The sequence below is a fragment of the Crocodylus porosus genome, unplaced genomic scaffold, assembly GCF_001723895.1.
Source record: "Crocodylus porosus isolate Cpor-Errol unplaced genomic scaffold, CroPor_comp1, whole genome shotgun sequence".
Classification (NCBI taxonomy): domain Eukaryota; kingdom Metazoa; phylum Chordata; order Crocodylia; family Crocodylidae; genus Crocodylus; species Crocodylus porosus.
In genome coordinates this window covers 73,434,458-73,448,076 of record NW_017728947.1, presented here as the reverse complement: position 1 = coordinate 73,448,076, position 13,619 = coordinate 73,434,458, and the positions used below count along the sequence as shown (strand labels likewise).

Sequence of the window (13,619 nt, the reverse complement as noted above, 5' to 3'; positions counted from 1 at the left end):
TGTCCGCCCTGAACACAGCTCAGCCCAGCCCCTGCTGAGAAGAGCCCCGTGCAGCCCCAGCCCACAGTGGCAGCCTGCCCTACCCCATGCGCAGATCCAGGAGGCACATGCCCCCCATGCCCTCCCAGGGTATGCGCAGTGGCAGGAGCTGCCTCCCCCCACGGCTCCTAGACAAGCCATGACTCAGTCCTGGGCCCTGCTCTGACTAAGCAATGTCTGTCCCAGCCCCTGCCCAAGCCCCATTCCCTCCCTCACCACGGGGGCCTCAATCTGACCCTCCCATGCCCCTTCCCTCCCTCCTACCCTTCCACCACAACAGATTTACCAGCTGGACACTGCTCTTCAAACTGCTGGGCTGTGTATCGGAAATTGGATTGGTATTGCTGATACGCCTCCTTAAAAACTGGCTATTGGTATCAACCTAAAAAATCTCTATCAATGCACCCCTACTCCTGGGTGTGGAGTTTTGACAATCAGCTGATTGTTGGCTTTGGTCCAATTTGCTAATCCAGGAGGAGCCTGGGATTATGGTCTCAAATTCCCCTTATATTGGATAGTAGCAATGATGTGGCCAGGATCTGATTCCTTAATCCAAATTCATGCTTTCTGCCATACACATGACATGGGAAGAGGCACAATTGTTGGGATTAGGGATAAAATTGCATTGTACCATTAAATGAATGTGTACCAGAGCCTTAAAAACATGCATGGCCTAGCAGGAAAAAGAGCACTGGGCAGTGGAGCATTTATGGGCAAAAAGTTTAGGATGAGATCTCATTATCCTATCCACAGGAAATAAGGAAATCAAGATTACTTATCTCCACTTACCTCACTTATTCTATGGCCACTAAAAATGTTGTTTTCATTTATAAGTAGAGAACTAAACAAGACGACTTCGGCTCAAACAATGGTTCCAACAAAAACGAGAACATTAAATTCAAAAGTTAAAGTGGTGACACCTTACTTATTGGTGGAAAAAACTAATCCATGTCTTTCAAAAACAAACTACCAGTTGTTTAATGGATAAAAACAGAAGTACCCTGGACATGTAAATGACATGGTGAAAAGACTGTTCTATAAACTTTAATAAAAGTTTAAAAACTGAACTAATTGTTAATATCAACAAATAGTCCAAAATCATACAAACTAAAGAATACACTGGATCACAGTTTCTCCTGTCATATGGAGTCACAAAGGTACATAGGGCCATGGGTCCAGCATTCTGAGGCACCTCTTTAATGAAGTGTAAAGATGGTTCTGTGATTGGGCTATTTGCAGACAAATCATCCGGAAATTTTCTTACAGAAGGAAGACTCTTGATGCTCGGACTTTGCAGATTAATTCAGGCCATCAGTTGGAATGGTATCAGATTTGATTCCTTGAGGCTGATTTTCAGATACAGTAAAGGTAATAGGTATAGAAATAGTTTCACTGATATTACAACCTAGAATTTTAGTTTCTTTCAAATTAAACAATTGTCCAGGAAAGGGTAGTCACAGAATCTTTGTTTTAGAAATGAATAGTTTTACTGTCAGTGCTGTAGATTTTTGAGACGCCCTTTAGGTACATGAGTCTGTAGTTTGAATGCATGGATACTATATGAGTCATCTGTTAGAAAACTATCAGGCACAGTACGAGTACTGGTGGTTTATAGTTTAGATCAGGGGTTGACAACATACATCTGACAAGCCAGATCTGGCTGGCGGAGCTGGGGGAGTGGGAGGGGACTTCAGCCACATGGCAGACAGGTAGTGGTGAAAAGTGTAGGCAATGGCATGGCAGAGGAGAGTGTTATATACACCCCAACTCCAGCAGCAGTGGCACAAGTAGGGTTGGAAGCAGCCCATACTCAGAGCTAAGCTCCGTTAAAGCATCCCCCTGCTACAAAATTTAAAAAATAAACTAGGTATAAAAAACCTCTAGTTTAGATAACAACAAAGACATATTATTATTAGGAAATTTCAGTCAGACACTATTATGGAGAACTTCTGCACAAGGAAGAATGTCAGGTCCTGACTGTTTTACCTCTCATGTACATTTCTTGAATGCTTTACATACTATCTTAGGCAAGGAAAGAAATATGACTTTCTCCTAAGCAATAAAGATATTTATTAAGTCCCCCAGTGAGTGGAATTATACCACCACAAAATGGACAAGCTTTAAAATCTGGAGATCTTAGTTCAGTCACTGAAGACTGAAAACTCTGGTAATGCCAGTATAATGTTAACTTTCCAATTTTTCTTTTTCTTCCAATGGAATACTAAAATGAAACATTATCAATAACAGTAAAAATACAGTAACAACAATAAGCCCCCCAGTATCTATCTATCTAAACACTAGTACAAGTTTCCAACTCTCTGCCAGAAAGTGGTCAGAGGAAAGTGGAAGTCTGAGCAGTCCCTCTCTTCATGCTCACAGGAGAGGGAGTGGCAGGGGGTACAAATACCTCAATTAACACAGCCAGAATAAACCACTTGGAATTCCTTTGTACTGGGTGCAGGCGCACAGTGTGTAGAATCTATATACAATGACACTTAAAGAAGAACCTGAAATTTCCATTTTGTGGGAAGTTTAAACATTCTGAAATACGATTTCACTCCCACTGGAAGTAAACACAATTATTTCCTGAAAAAAATCAGTTTTTAGAAAGTTTACACTTTAAAATTAGTTTTGGAATTAAATTTCTTTTCAATCCATTTTCCTATAACACAAATAGAAGATATTTTGATCTAGAAAAGACAAGGTGTTTTGATTCAATACTCAGAAGTTTCCAATTATTTGAAGAATAAAAAAATAAATAATGTAAAATTTGATCATGTGAATAATATAATATAAATAATGTAATAGAATATAAATAATGTATTTGAAATATTCTATTTTACATTACATATCAGTAACAGTACATAATATGCATCATTGCAAATGGCTCCAGCGAAGTCACAGGACTACTCAGAGCATATAAAAGTTAAGCGTGTACTTTAATTCTGTTCAGGACCATCACCTAAATATCTAAATATCTATTAAAATGTTCTGTAACAACTATAAAATGTAAATAAAGTATGGTTAAAGTGCTAAACAAAAACAAAAGTCATATAATACCTTATGATATGCTTGAGCTCTACATACATAAGGTCTCATGTTTGTAGGATCAACTTCAATTGCATTGGAAAATTGTCGAATAGCTTCATAATAATGATCCAGGTGCCACAGTAATATAAGGCCAATATTTATGTAAGCCAAGGAAAAACCCCTAGAAACAGAATATAGTCTTATTATTCATTGTGTCATGAGATAAAATAATATTATATAAACTATTGTTCAGTACATGTTTCATGTACTGTTTTTATAAGGCTATAAAATACCTCTAGGCAGTCAAAACATTGAATCACATATTTGTATGCACAATTTCCATTAAATGCATTGGTTACCTTTTGAGTTCTCCTAAATATTGATACCTATATATGCAGAGTTAGTGGTTTTCCCAAATATTAGCTTTTCCAATTTAGTTAGTGTTTATAATAAATTCTCAGGTACATAAGCCTATTTTCATCAGTATTCTGTGATTTCCTCCTGGATCCCTATGTATCTGGCTTCAAAACTGAAATCAGTATACAAGCTGAATTAGTCTCCTTGACTGATGATTTTTCAGTTAATTCTATTAGAGATGCATATGGGGGTGTTGGTTGTAGCCATGTTTTCTAAGGACGTAAGCAAATAAGATTCGCTGGGTAAATGTGATATCTTTTATGGCTAGGGACAAGCATTCAAAAAGCCGGAGCCTAAATTGATTCAATTTTTGCAGGTTAGTCTAACCTGGCTAGGCTGAACCAATTTGTAACAGTACAGATACTCCTTGTGGACTGGGGAAATGCAGGCACGTGCCTGCTGCAGGGAAGTTGTGCTGGTGGAGGATCATGGCCAGACTGGGTTGGACTGGCCAGAGAGGGGTTTAATTCCCCACTCCCTGTCCCACTGGCAGAGACCCAAGCCGGGTTTGCCAGACGCTCCCACCGCACTGCTGGAGTGGTGGGCTGGCATGGCCCCTGAGGCAGAGGGGACAGGGAGGGGGTTATTGCCCCCTCTACTTCCACTGCCCCTGGGAGACCACAGCTCTGCCCGCCCCAACCACCACTTGCTCCCTGCTTGGGGTAAGTGGCAGAATAAGCCCCCTTCCCAGGATGCTGTAGGGAGGGAGAATAACCCCTGTCCCTGCCCCCCATCTAACGGGCCCTGCCAACCAGCTTCTGGCCATGCCCCCACCCATCTGCTGCAGCGCCAAGGGGGCAGGGCCCCTTATGGGGGGCAGAAGCCCTTGTCATTGTGTCAGGGAGCGTGAACCCCATCCTGGCAGGGGGGCAATGCTAGGGGGCAGTCAGAGCTGCGGCAGACTGTGTGAGGCAACATCGGGGCTTGGAGCGGGCCAGAGCCCTCCAAGCTGCCACCGCCCAGCTTTCCTCGCCCCACAACATAGCTCCCCACCATTGCTGCCATTTGCTCTGTGCCCAGGGCAAGCAGCGGAATAAGCCCTCTCCTGCCCCCTTCCTCTGACATCCAGCGGAGGGGGCTTATTTCACCACTTGCTCCAGGCACAGAGCGAGCAGCAGCAGCCGCTGAGGCAGGCAGACCCTACCCTGGGAGCAGATGAGGAAAATAACTCTGTTCTCTGTCCCCTGCGTAGGGGGCCCTGCTGGACAGCTTCTAGGCCTGCCCCCATCCGATTGCTGAAGCAGTGATGGGGGAGCGACAGTGACAGGGGCAGCAGCCCCGGTCATGGTTTCCTCTTCCTGGCAGGGGACCGCACTACAGGGCAAGGAAAGCTGCTTTGGATCATGGCGGCAATGGCTTGAAGGACCCTGGCCCCCTCCAAGCCCCAGTGCTAATACACAGTCTGCAGCAGCTGTGCCCACACTGCAGCAGGGCCCCTCCGTCGGGAAGGGGATTACATTCCCCAACACTATGACAGGGGCTGCTGCCCCCATAAAGGGCCCTGCCCCCTCACTGCTGCAGCAGCCAGGTGGGGGCATGGCCAGACACCAGCTGGCAGGGCTCCTTAGGCAGAAAGTAGGGACGAGGGTTATTTTCCCTCCCTCCAGCATCTGAGGGAGGGGGCTTATTCGGTCATTTGCCCCAAGCAGGGAGCAAGTGGCAGCAGCAGTTGGGCTGGGCAGACCCAGATGTTGTCCCCTGGGGGTAGTGGGGGTAGAGGGGGGAATAACACCCCTCCCTGCCTCCTCTGCCTCAGGAGCCATGCTGGCCTGCCACTGCAGTAGCAAGGGAGCGGGGAGCACCAACAGACCCAACTCAGGTTCTTGCCAGTGGAACAGGGAGAGGGTAATTAAACCCTTCTCTGTCCAGACCCCCGCCCCTGCCTGTCCCTACTTGTCCCTGCTCAGCTGAGGAGCAGAGGGGCAGAGTCAGCCCTGCTCCACTGGAGCAGAGCCCAGCCCAGAGAGCATGCCAAGATGCTGGGGGCCTCCGTTTAACTTAAACAAGGAAGGGGTCTGGAGCAGACACTGCATAAACCAGTTTGACCCAAATCAGTTAAATCTGATACTACATTCAACTAGGTTTCTCTCTCAAACCAGTTTTGGCCATTTTGAAACTGGTTTATGTGTACCAAACATCTGTTCTGTTGCAGGCTTAAACCAGTTTCTGATCACTTAAACCAGTTTGTGTGTAATGTCTGTCCCTAGCTTATTAGACCAACAGTATAGTTGAAAAATTGTTCTTTACAAACTTTCAAGCACAAGCACCCTTTGTGCCCAAATGCTTGCAAAGGACAATTTTTCCAAGTATTCAGTTGGTCTAATAAAAGATATCACATTTACCCCAAGAACCTTGTCTGCCAGAGATGGTTAAGGGCACTTTTCAGTGGCACTGCATCATTGTTTTAAGAAAATTTTAAAGTATGGCTTTGGGCAATTCCTTCCTATCCAAAAGCCAACGTACATATGACCTATGTATTCAATTTTCTGAACTTCCTGTTAAATAAGTATATAGCACCACAAGATTAAATGCTTAATCACTGTAAGATGCATTTACACATGGATCTGTTGCAAATTTTTGATTTGTTAAAACTAAATGTTTAGGGGGAAAAAAGTCTCAGATTTCCCTCAGGACCCTCCTTGGTTGTCTGCTGTCTCCTGGAAAGCTGTGAGGGAGCCCGAGTTCATCACACAGATTTGCCTGGAAACTGCTAGAACCAAATAGATGCACCATGTCAGTGTAACTGGGGGCGCAGGGGGGAGGGGGAAAAGGAGGGGAAAATAATCTGTTGAGAGTGGGATTGAGGAGGAAAAAAGATAATTTTATGGGATACTTGCATTTGGCTTACAATTTTGCTCCAAAATTAAGCTGGATTTAAGTGGTTGTATGCCAGAACAGAATAAAATGAAAGCAAATAAATCTTCTGGGAGCAGACAGAAATCCTGCCTCTCGGTCTCTGCTTTCAGGGTCTGAGGTTCTGGTGCAGCTCTACCAAGTTAGGTTATCCTTGCCACACAGCCAGCAGTCTGGAAGCCCTGTAGGCTTTTTTACTCTCTGCCACGGAACTGGATGCCTATTATCCCTGGTAGAGACATGCACAGAATGAAGTGTTTAATTCTGTTCATGTTCCACTCTAAAAAGCCTTCCTCCTCCCATATTTTTCCCCTTATATTTTATTCACTTCCTAACAGAAACAAATTAAATCCTACTTCTTCCCATATCAGGGATAGATTTTTAAATAAGTAAACAAACTATTCCCCCCCAGCAATATTTTGATAGCTGGACAGATAGAAATGTACACAGCCTTCCACTCTTCCTCCACTTTAGACTGTATATAACATATTAAAAGTCTAGAGTTCACTCACTTGTCCAGAACTAGTACATCTTCAAAGTCGCATATTGCTAGTGACCAGCATGACTGTTCTGCATATAAGATCCCACGATGAAAGAAAGAACTAAGATTTTCAAAAGTATCATTGAGGAGCACTGGGGGAGGGAAATGTTTTAAAATTTTAAGTTTGGCGATATTGGCATTTATTGGTGTTTACTATACAGCTCATCTGTACATTAATTTCATTCCAGATTTGTATTATATAAAATATCATAAACCAGTGCAATCACAATACAAAGACATTTGTTTGTGTACTTTAAAACTAAGGTATGAATAAAATGGAATAAATACATAAAATGACATAGCTGAAATTCCTTATGTCTATTCAAATCATTAAAATAAATGAAGCGAGCATAATAAAACAGTGAAAAAATAACTGAAAAGGTCTATAAGCAGTTGCAATAAGAGCCAGTGTCTAATGTTAACAATGAATTAATTAATATAGATGAAAAGGAAGAAGTTATCAGAAAACACTAAATGACTGGGGCATTTTTCAATTTGCACAATAGGAAATGGCCATGGTATCTCATTCTCCAGTGTGACAGCTGCTAGTGAATATTGACTTTTCTCTTTTTAATATGACAAGCCTATCAATTCATCAACATAAAAATTAAGAACAATACCAGAAACACTGAAATCCTGCAGAGCTCTCTTTGGATCAATCTTTCGTAACATACAACCTCTGTAATAGAATGCAAACCAATTAAGGGGGTCTAGATGAATTGCAGCAGAGAAGTCTTCTGTGGCATTTTTATACTGCTGTTGTGTAGCATATGCTCTTCCTCGATATAACCTAGTATGGAAAAAATAATTTCTCTCTTACATAAATTTTTAAGTCTACTTAGAAATTTACACTGGGAAAACAAAGTCATATGAAGCTATATACAACATGAATACTTTCGTCAATTTTGCAAACTAATAGCCACTAAGGCTGTGCAAAATTTTGACAGACATTTTGTTTTAGAGGCGTTTCAAGCCATTTCGGCACCCAAAATACCAAATCCAAATCAAAATGGAAGGCCCTGAAACAGCTCCAAAATGAATCGGAAGGCTCCAAAATATTTCAGAAATGTTTTGGAGCATTTCAGAGTTTTGGAGCTGGGCTTGCAGTGAAACAAAAACTAAGAAGAGGGAGGGGAAAGGAGGTGGGGGAGGACTGCTCTGATATTGACATCTAGCTCCTGGTTAGATTCCCCAGCTCTCTGATTACTTCCCCCAGCTCTCTGATCATTTCCCCAGCTCTTCCCAGGGGACGCGGCCCCCGATCCGTGGGCAGGGTTTCAGCAGGCAGCCCACGCCAAGCGCCAGGAAGACTGCAGTGCTGCTGCTGGCCCCAGCCTGCAGCAGCAGCCTGCTGAAACCTGATACACAGATCCAGGAGCCCTCACAAGGCAGAGAGCAGCAGGCTTGCTCACCACTCTGCAGTGCTTCCCTGCCCCACGACCCAGTGTGACAGGGATCAGAGATCCGCACAAGGGTCTCCTTGCCTGCACGGAGGACAGGAGCCCTCCCCTGGACAAGCCACCCACAGCCCTATCCTGCTCCCTGCTGGGGCCCTGCAGCTCCCGGCCCCATGCCCCGCCCAGCTGGGTAGGGCTGTGCAAACCTTCCCTGGCAGCCCATTTGAAACAGATTCAGAAGAGATTTGGCAGAGTCAAATCTCCGAAACAGATTCAGCCAAAATGAAACAGGACAGTAATCTGAAACACTAAAATGAATCGCTGTCCTCCAAAATGGCTAAATCCAAAACTTAATCAAAACATAGCCATTTCACACAGCCCTAATAGCCACCTCTCTCTCTTTTGCATCTCTGCAGGTGACTGCAGCTAGCCCCTCCACTCATGGCTCCTCACTCCTCTGGCACTAGCTAAGCTACAATATAATTGTGATAAACAAACCCAATCTATTGTTAAGTGTGCCACTGGCCTCCTCAAAGCCACTGGTGCTGCCTCCATGAATCTGGTGTAGGAGGGCCAGGCAGTGGTCTACAGAGGAACATCAAAGGAGGTGAATTTCTTCCTCTCTTTTTCAGTTGACAAAGCAACTCTGAATAATCCAAGACCTTCAAACTGATCCTTATGGGCAGATTACTGCACCTGCACAAACTCTGTTAAGTCAAGGATATTCTGCATAATGGACGAATGCACCTGCCTGGAGCCTCATTGATTAGAATGATTCTGTGTGAATGCAACAGTTCACTTGTGCAGAGCAGTTTTCAGGCTTTTGAAAGATATAAACTATGCCTCAATAATTAAAACAAAAATTAAGTTAAATAAAATTAGCAACATACTTAAGTGAGGTAAAATGCAGGATCACATGAAAAAAAAACTAGAAAATGATACTGTTGTGATTTTTTTTTATCAATACAAGTTGTGAAAAACGTGGTCTCTCCACTGCTACAGCAATAATATCCTATTAGTTACGGCTTAGTCCTGATAAGTTTCATTAAATTAAAATGGAGTCCTTTACTCCTATTTCTTTTTTACAATGTGTTATAAAACTCACAATGCTCTGGGGGTTTGTGGAGTGTTGAGAATGTTTTCTTGTATTTTATAGTACTAATATGACATGTGGTATCTTGTTAGAAAGCCAATGTTATGCTGTATCCATGTATGCTCCTGTTATCACTGTATAGATTGTCATTCCATCTACATATTTCTTTATGATTTTGGACATAGTTTAGCCAAGGAACTTAGGGATGCATGTTTAAGGAGAATTCCCACTCCCAGCCAGAGTCTCTCTGTAATGGGGAAAGGCAAAAATTTTATTGGGATGATATCTTTTATTTGGCCAACTGCATGGTTGGAGTAAAGTTAGACAAGTTATTGATGCTTTGAGCAACTAGAATAATGCTAATGTGAGAAGGGAGATAGGGGCCAACCTGGAAGTTTTTGAGAGGCTAGCTATTATTGAATCAGGGTCTTTACATTTTTCCCCAGTCTGGGAAAGGGTCCAAGACCCCAGCAACCAGGGCTGACAAAAAGATCAGTAGGAATGCTGATTTCTGGTGATACTGGAAGGTCTCTCAGGAAGGCTAGGGTGTAACCAGATTACAGGGTAAGAAACTTTACTTTTTTTTTCTGTTTCCAAACTTGTGGTCAATTTTGTTTGCAATTTTTTTTCTTCATTATAAATCCTTTTGTTCTTTTTCTTAGTTACTGGTTGCCTGTAGGAGTTATCTGGGTAAGTGATATTCCAGGCTAGACCACCCTACAAGAAGGGAAACCTAAAATTTATTTCATAACCCAAAGGGGAGGCCACCTAGAGCTGGCAGAGATTCCCTTGCTCCTGCTGTGGGGGCAGTGGAGTAGAGGCTTGTATGGATAAGAAGTTATCCCAGGCAACCTTTGTCTTTTCCTTGGGATAAGCAGTGGGACAGAAAGGAGAAACTCAGGGCTATGGGGGCCTCCTACAGAAATGATTGAGACACAATATACAAATTAAGACAGTGATTCTGAAATTATAAACTTTATGTACACTATGAGCAGCCTCAGTGAGTGTATCCACACATGCAAACACATGCACTTGCAGCAGCTCAAACAGGAACGGAACAAATATAAGCTGAGGATTTTTGCCTCAGCACATGTGCCTGGATGTGCACTTTGGTGTGAGGAAAGCTGTGCCATTTGGTTCAAAATCTGCAGGCCCAGCTCCTCCCAGATCTGCAGCCAGGGGGAGCTAGGGCCTGGGGCCAGCAATATAGAAACCTGCCCTGTGCTGGCCTCAGCAGTGTAAAAAACCTGCCCTGGTGACCAGCTCAGGGCTACTTGCCCTCAGAAGCTTCTGAGGCCTGGCCAGTTGGTCTCTGAGGACACTACCCCTTGTGCCAGCTGACTGCTGAAGCAGCCCTAACCTGGAGTGGCCCCTGCCTCCTCTACCCACTGCAGAAGTCTGGCAGTGGGGGCTGCTGCCTGGCTGTGACCTGCTGGCACCTCCGATAGCATCCACCCCTTTGGACCTGTGGCTCCATGGCTACATGCCTGCCAGACCTGGATGAGGTGCCACAGCTCTGCCATCTGGGCAGCTATCGCCCAGATGTGCTCCTTGCAGCGGCCCACTTAAAACTGTCCAGGTATGTCCTCTTGGCCCCAAATGGCCAAGCAGTCAGCCACCTCGTCTTCCCTCCAGCTGGGTCCACAGCGCTGGCCCTGGACAGGCTCCTCTGCCCAGGTCTCACTACTTGTCTCACCAGCAGAGATCCTCGTGTTCTCTGTTTAAAAGTTGCAAATTCTCTGATAAGAAACCTAAATTCTCCCATTAACATACCCAAAATAGTGTTCTTTAGCTATTAAAATGAAATGCCACTATATATAGAGAGATCAATTGGGCAATGTTTTATTGATATATTTACAAGTTTAAAGCTATTTGGAAACCTACCAGTGCCTCTATCATCATAATAAAATAAATTCTAAATACAGGGTCTTCATAAAGTCCTTGTAAAGCACTTTTAAATTTTAATAACTTAGGTTGTAGGTATGATGGAAACAATTTGTAAACAGCATCTAAAAGCAAATTTATTAAAGTTTTAGGACAACTAGAATACACAATGCTAGACTTCAACATAACCACTATCCATCATGATACAGTGCTCAATCCAATTTTCCAACTCCCTGAAAACATTTCCCAGTTGCTCTTGAGTTACTGCACTAATTGCATTGGTGATCCTAGCCTTAAGTTCCACCAAAGAACATGGTTTTGACAGGCAAACTACACTTTTAACATGTCCCCATTAAAGCAGTCCAGCAGCGACAGGTCAGGGGAATGAGGTGGCCAAGCAACTGGTCCACCTCTGCCTATCCACTTCTCGGGAAAAACGTCATTTAGGAACTGTCATACATTCAGAGCGTAGTGGTATGGAGCTCCATCTTATTTAAGAATAAATTTGTTATTACTTATGAAGTCTAGCATTGTGTACTCTAGTTGTCCTAAAACTTTAATAAATTTGCTTTTCAATGCCATTTACAGATTGCTTCTATCATACCTACAACCTAAGTTATTAAAGTTTAAAAGTGTACAAGGACTTTATGAAGACCCTGTATCTATACACTTTAGCATTCACTTTTCGCTTTTTTGTCATTAAAAAAAATCAGAGCTGTCCCTATCCCCTTCGGTCACCAGGATGTCCAGTGCCTCACCCTCAACCCACAGCCTGCCTCCTACCCCTGTCCCCTCCCTCATGACCCACAGGGCCAGGTATGTGGGTGAGGGGTTTCTTGGGGTGGCTTGGGGAGGGGCGCTCTGGAGGGGTGGGCCCCCTATCCCCCCACAGGGCACAGCTCCCCTGCACAGCTCATGGACTGCCCTTCTACAGGGACTATAGCTCCCCCCACAGGGCCCCCACAGTGGTCACAGCCCCCCCTCCCACAGAGCCCACAGCTCACCCCCACAGCAGCAGTGACCATCAGGGCACTCAGGGCCCTCCCGGGGCAGCACGGCTTGGTCCCAGCTGCCTGGCACCTAGTGCTGCCTGCACCGCATCGCACAGGCCCGACCGTAAGCCTTCAGGCAGCTGTCACTTGGGGGCCAGCACTGCTTGCAGGGACCATGTGTTGTGCCAGGCTGTGTGCATGTAACCAGCCTGGAACAACAGTGCACAGAGCCCGTGAACACAGCCCAGAGCCTGGCAACTATGCAGCACAGGAAATGTTGTTTTTTTTCCCAGCATGCCTCTTGCCACATCCCAAACCAATTTGAGACATGGTAAGAGGCACATGCAGGCTCATTTGGACGCACCCATTATGGTCAATGGAACTATACAAACAACCTAATTCTCAACTGTGTCTGAGCTTTAGTGAGCAGGTGGATTTAATTAATCCAAGTGTAGCTTTTTGATCTTTAACAGTTTTACACTAATGCAAGAGTGGCCAAGGAGAAATTCTAAATTCTAATCACTAGAAAAAGGTTTGTTGGTAGGGTAGACATCTGCTTCTCCATGTTCACACTACAGGAGAAGAGGGAGTTTGCTGGGACAGGAGGCAGCTAAACTTCATCTACCATTGGAGAGCTCCCCTGTGAAAGGGGAATTCTTTATTACTTATTTCTGCTTAGTTTATTGCCACTTTGGAGAGTCTTATCCAGAGTGTATAAAGTTAAGATTGTGTATAACCTTCTGCAGAATGTTACCAAGTACAAGAGAATAAAACCCTTTGAGACAGACAAGTGGGTGATTCCCCTTGCTGTATGGAATTCTCCCTGTGATCACAGTATAGCCCTAAATAAAGAAAAGCTGGCTGTCAGTTCTGATTCAACCACAACGCGAAGTTTGATTTCTTTCACAATTTGGTGCCATGACTCGGATAGAGACGCCCAGAGTGATAATTTGGGACACAGACATCTCTTTACTGAAGCCCTGGTGCCAAACCAAGTTAAGAGACCTTTTGAAATCTCTACTGGGACTTTTCAGTGAGAGGCTGTCTCTGTGTCTTCCTGATTCACTGCTTGAGGCTCATGCTATCTGAACTTTTTTCTGTCAGAACTGTCAAACGCACTGTGTAAGTAGTAACTGTGAGTAGAAAGAGTTAAGATTAAAGACTCTGTGTTGCTGTTGTCAATGAAAGTATTTACCCATGTGAATTGAGTTAAGTTCTGTAAAGAACTATGAGGTCTCTCTGAGGCCAGGAGTGAAAACTTCGTGCAGCCGCCCCGGAGACAACAGATTTGTTCTGTGTGCTCTTCAAAAGCAAGAGTCCAAGGTGGAAACTCTTAGAGTATGAGTGTTTTCCACAATAAGCATTGACCAAGG

General features: G+C 44.1%; 1 protein-coding gene across 1 annotated transcript in view; it reads right to left on the bottom strand.

The window, feature by feature from the left end:
- The window catches only part of TTC6 (tetratricopeptide repeat domain 6), a 123,084-nt gene that overhangs the window by 50,842 nt on the left and 58,623 nt on the right, over positions 1–13,619 (bottom strand). The window contains exons 17-19 of the mRNA XM_019551126.1: positions 7,501–7,670; positions 6,852–6,972; positions 3,100–3,250 (exon numbers count right to left, since the gene is read on the bottom strand). Coding sequence (XP_019406671.1) covers positions 3,100–3,250; positions 6,852–6,972; positions 7,501–7,670 — 442 coding nt within the window. The remainder of the gene's footprint in view (positions 1–3,099; positions 3,251–6,851; positions 6,973–7,500; positions 7,671–13,619) is intronic.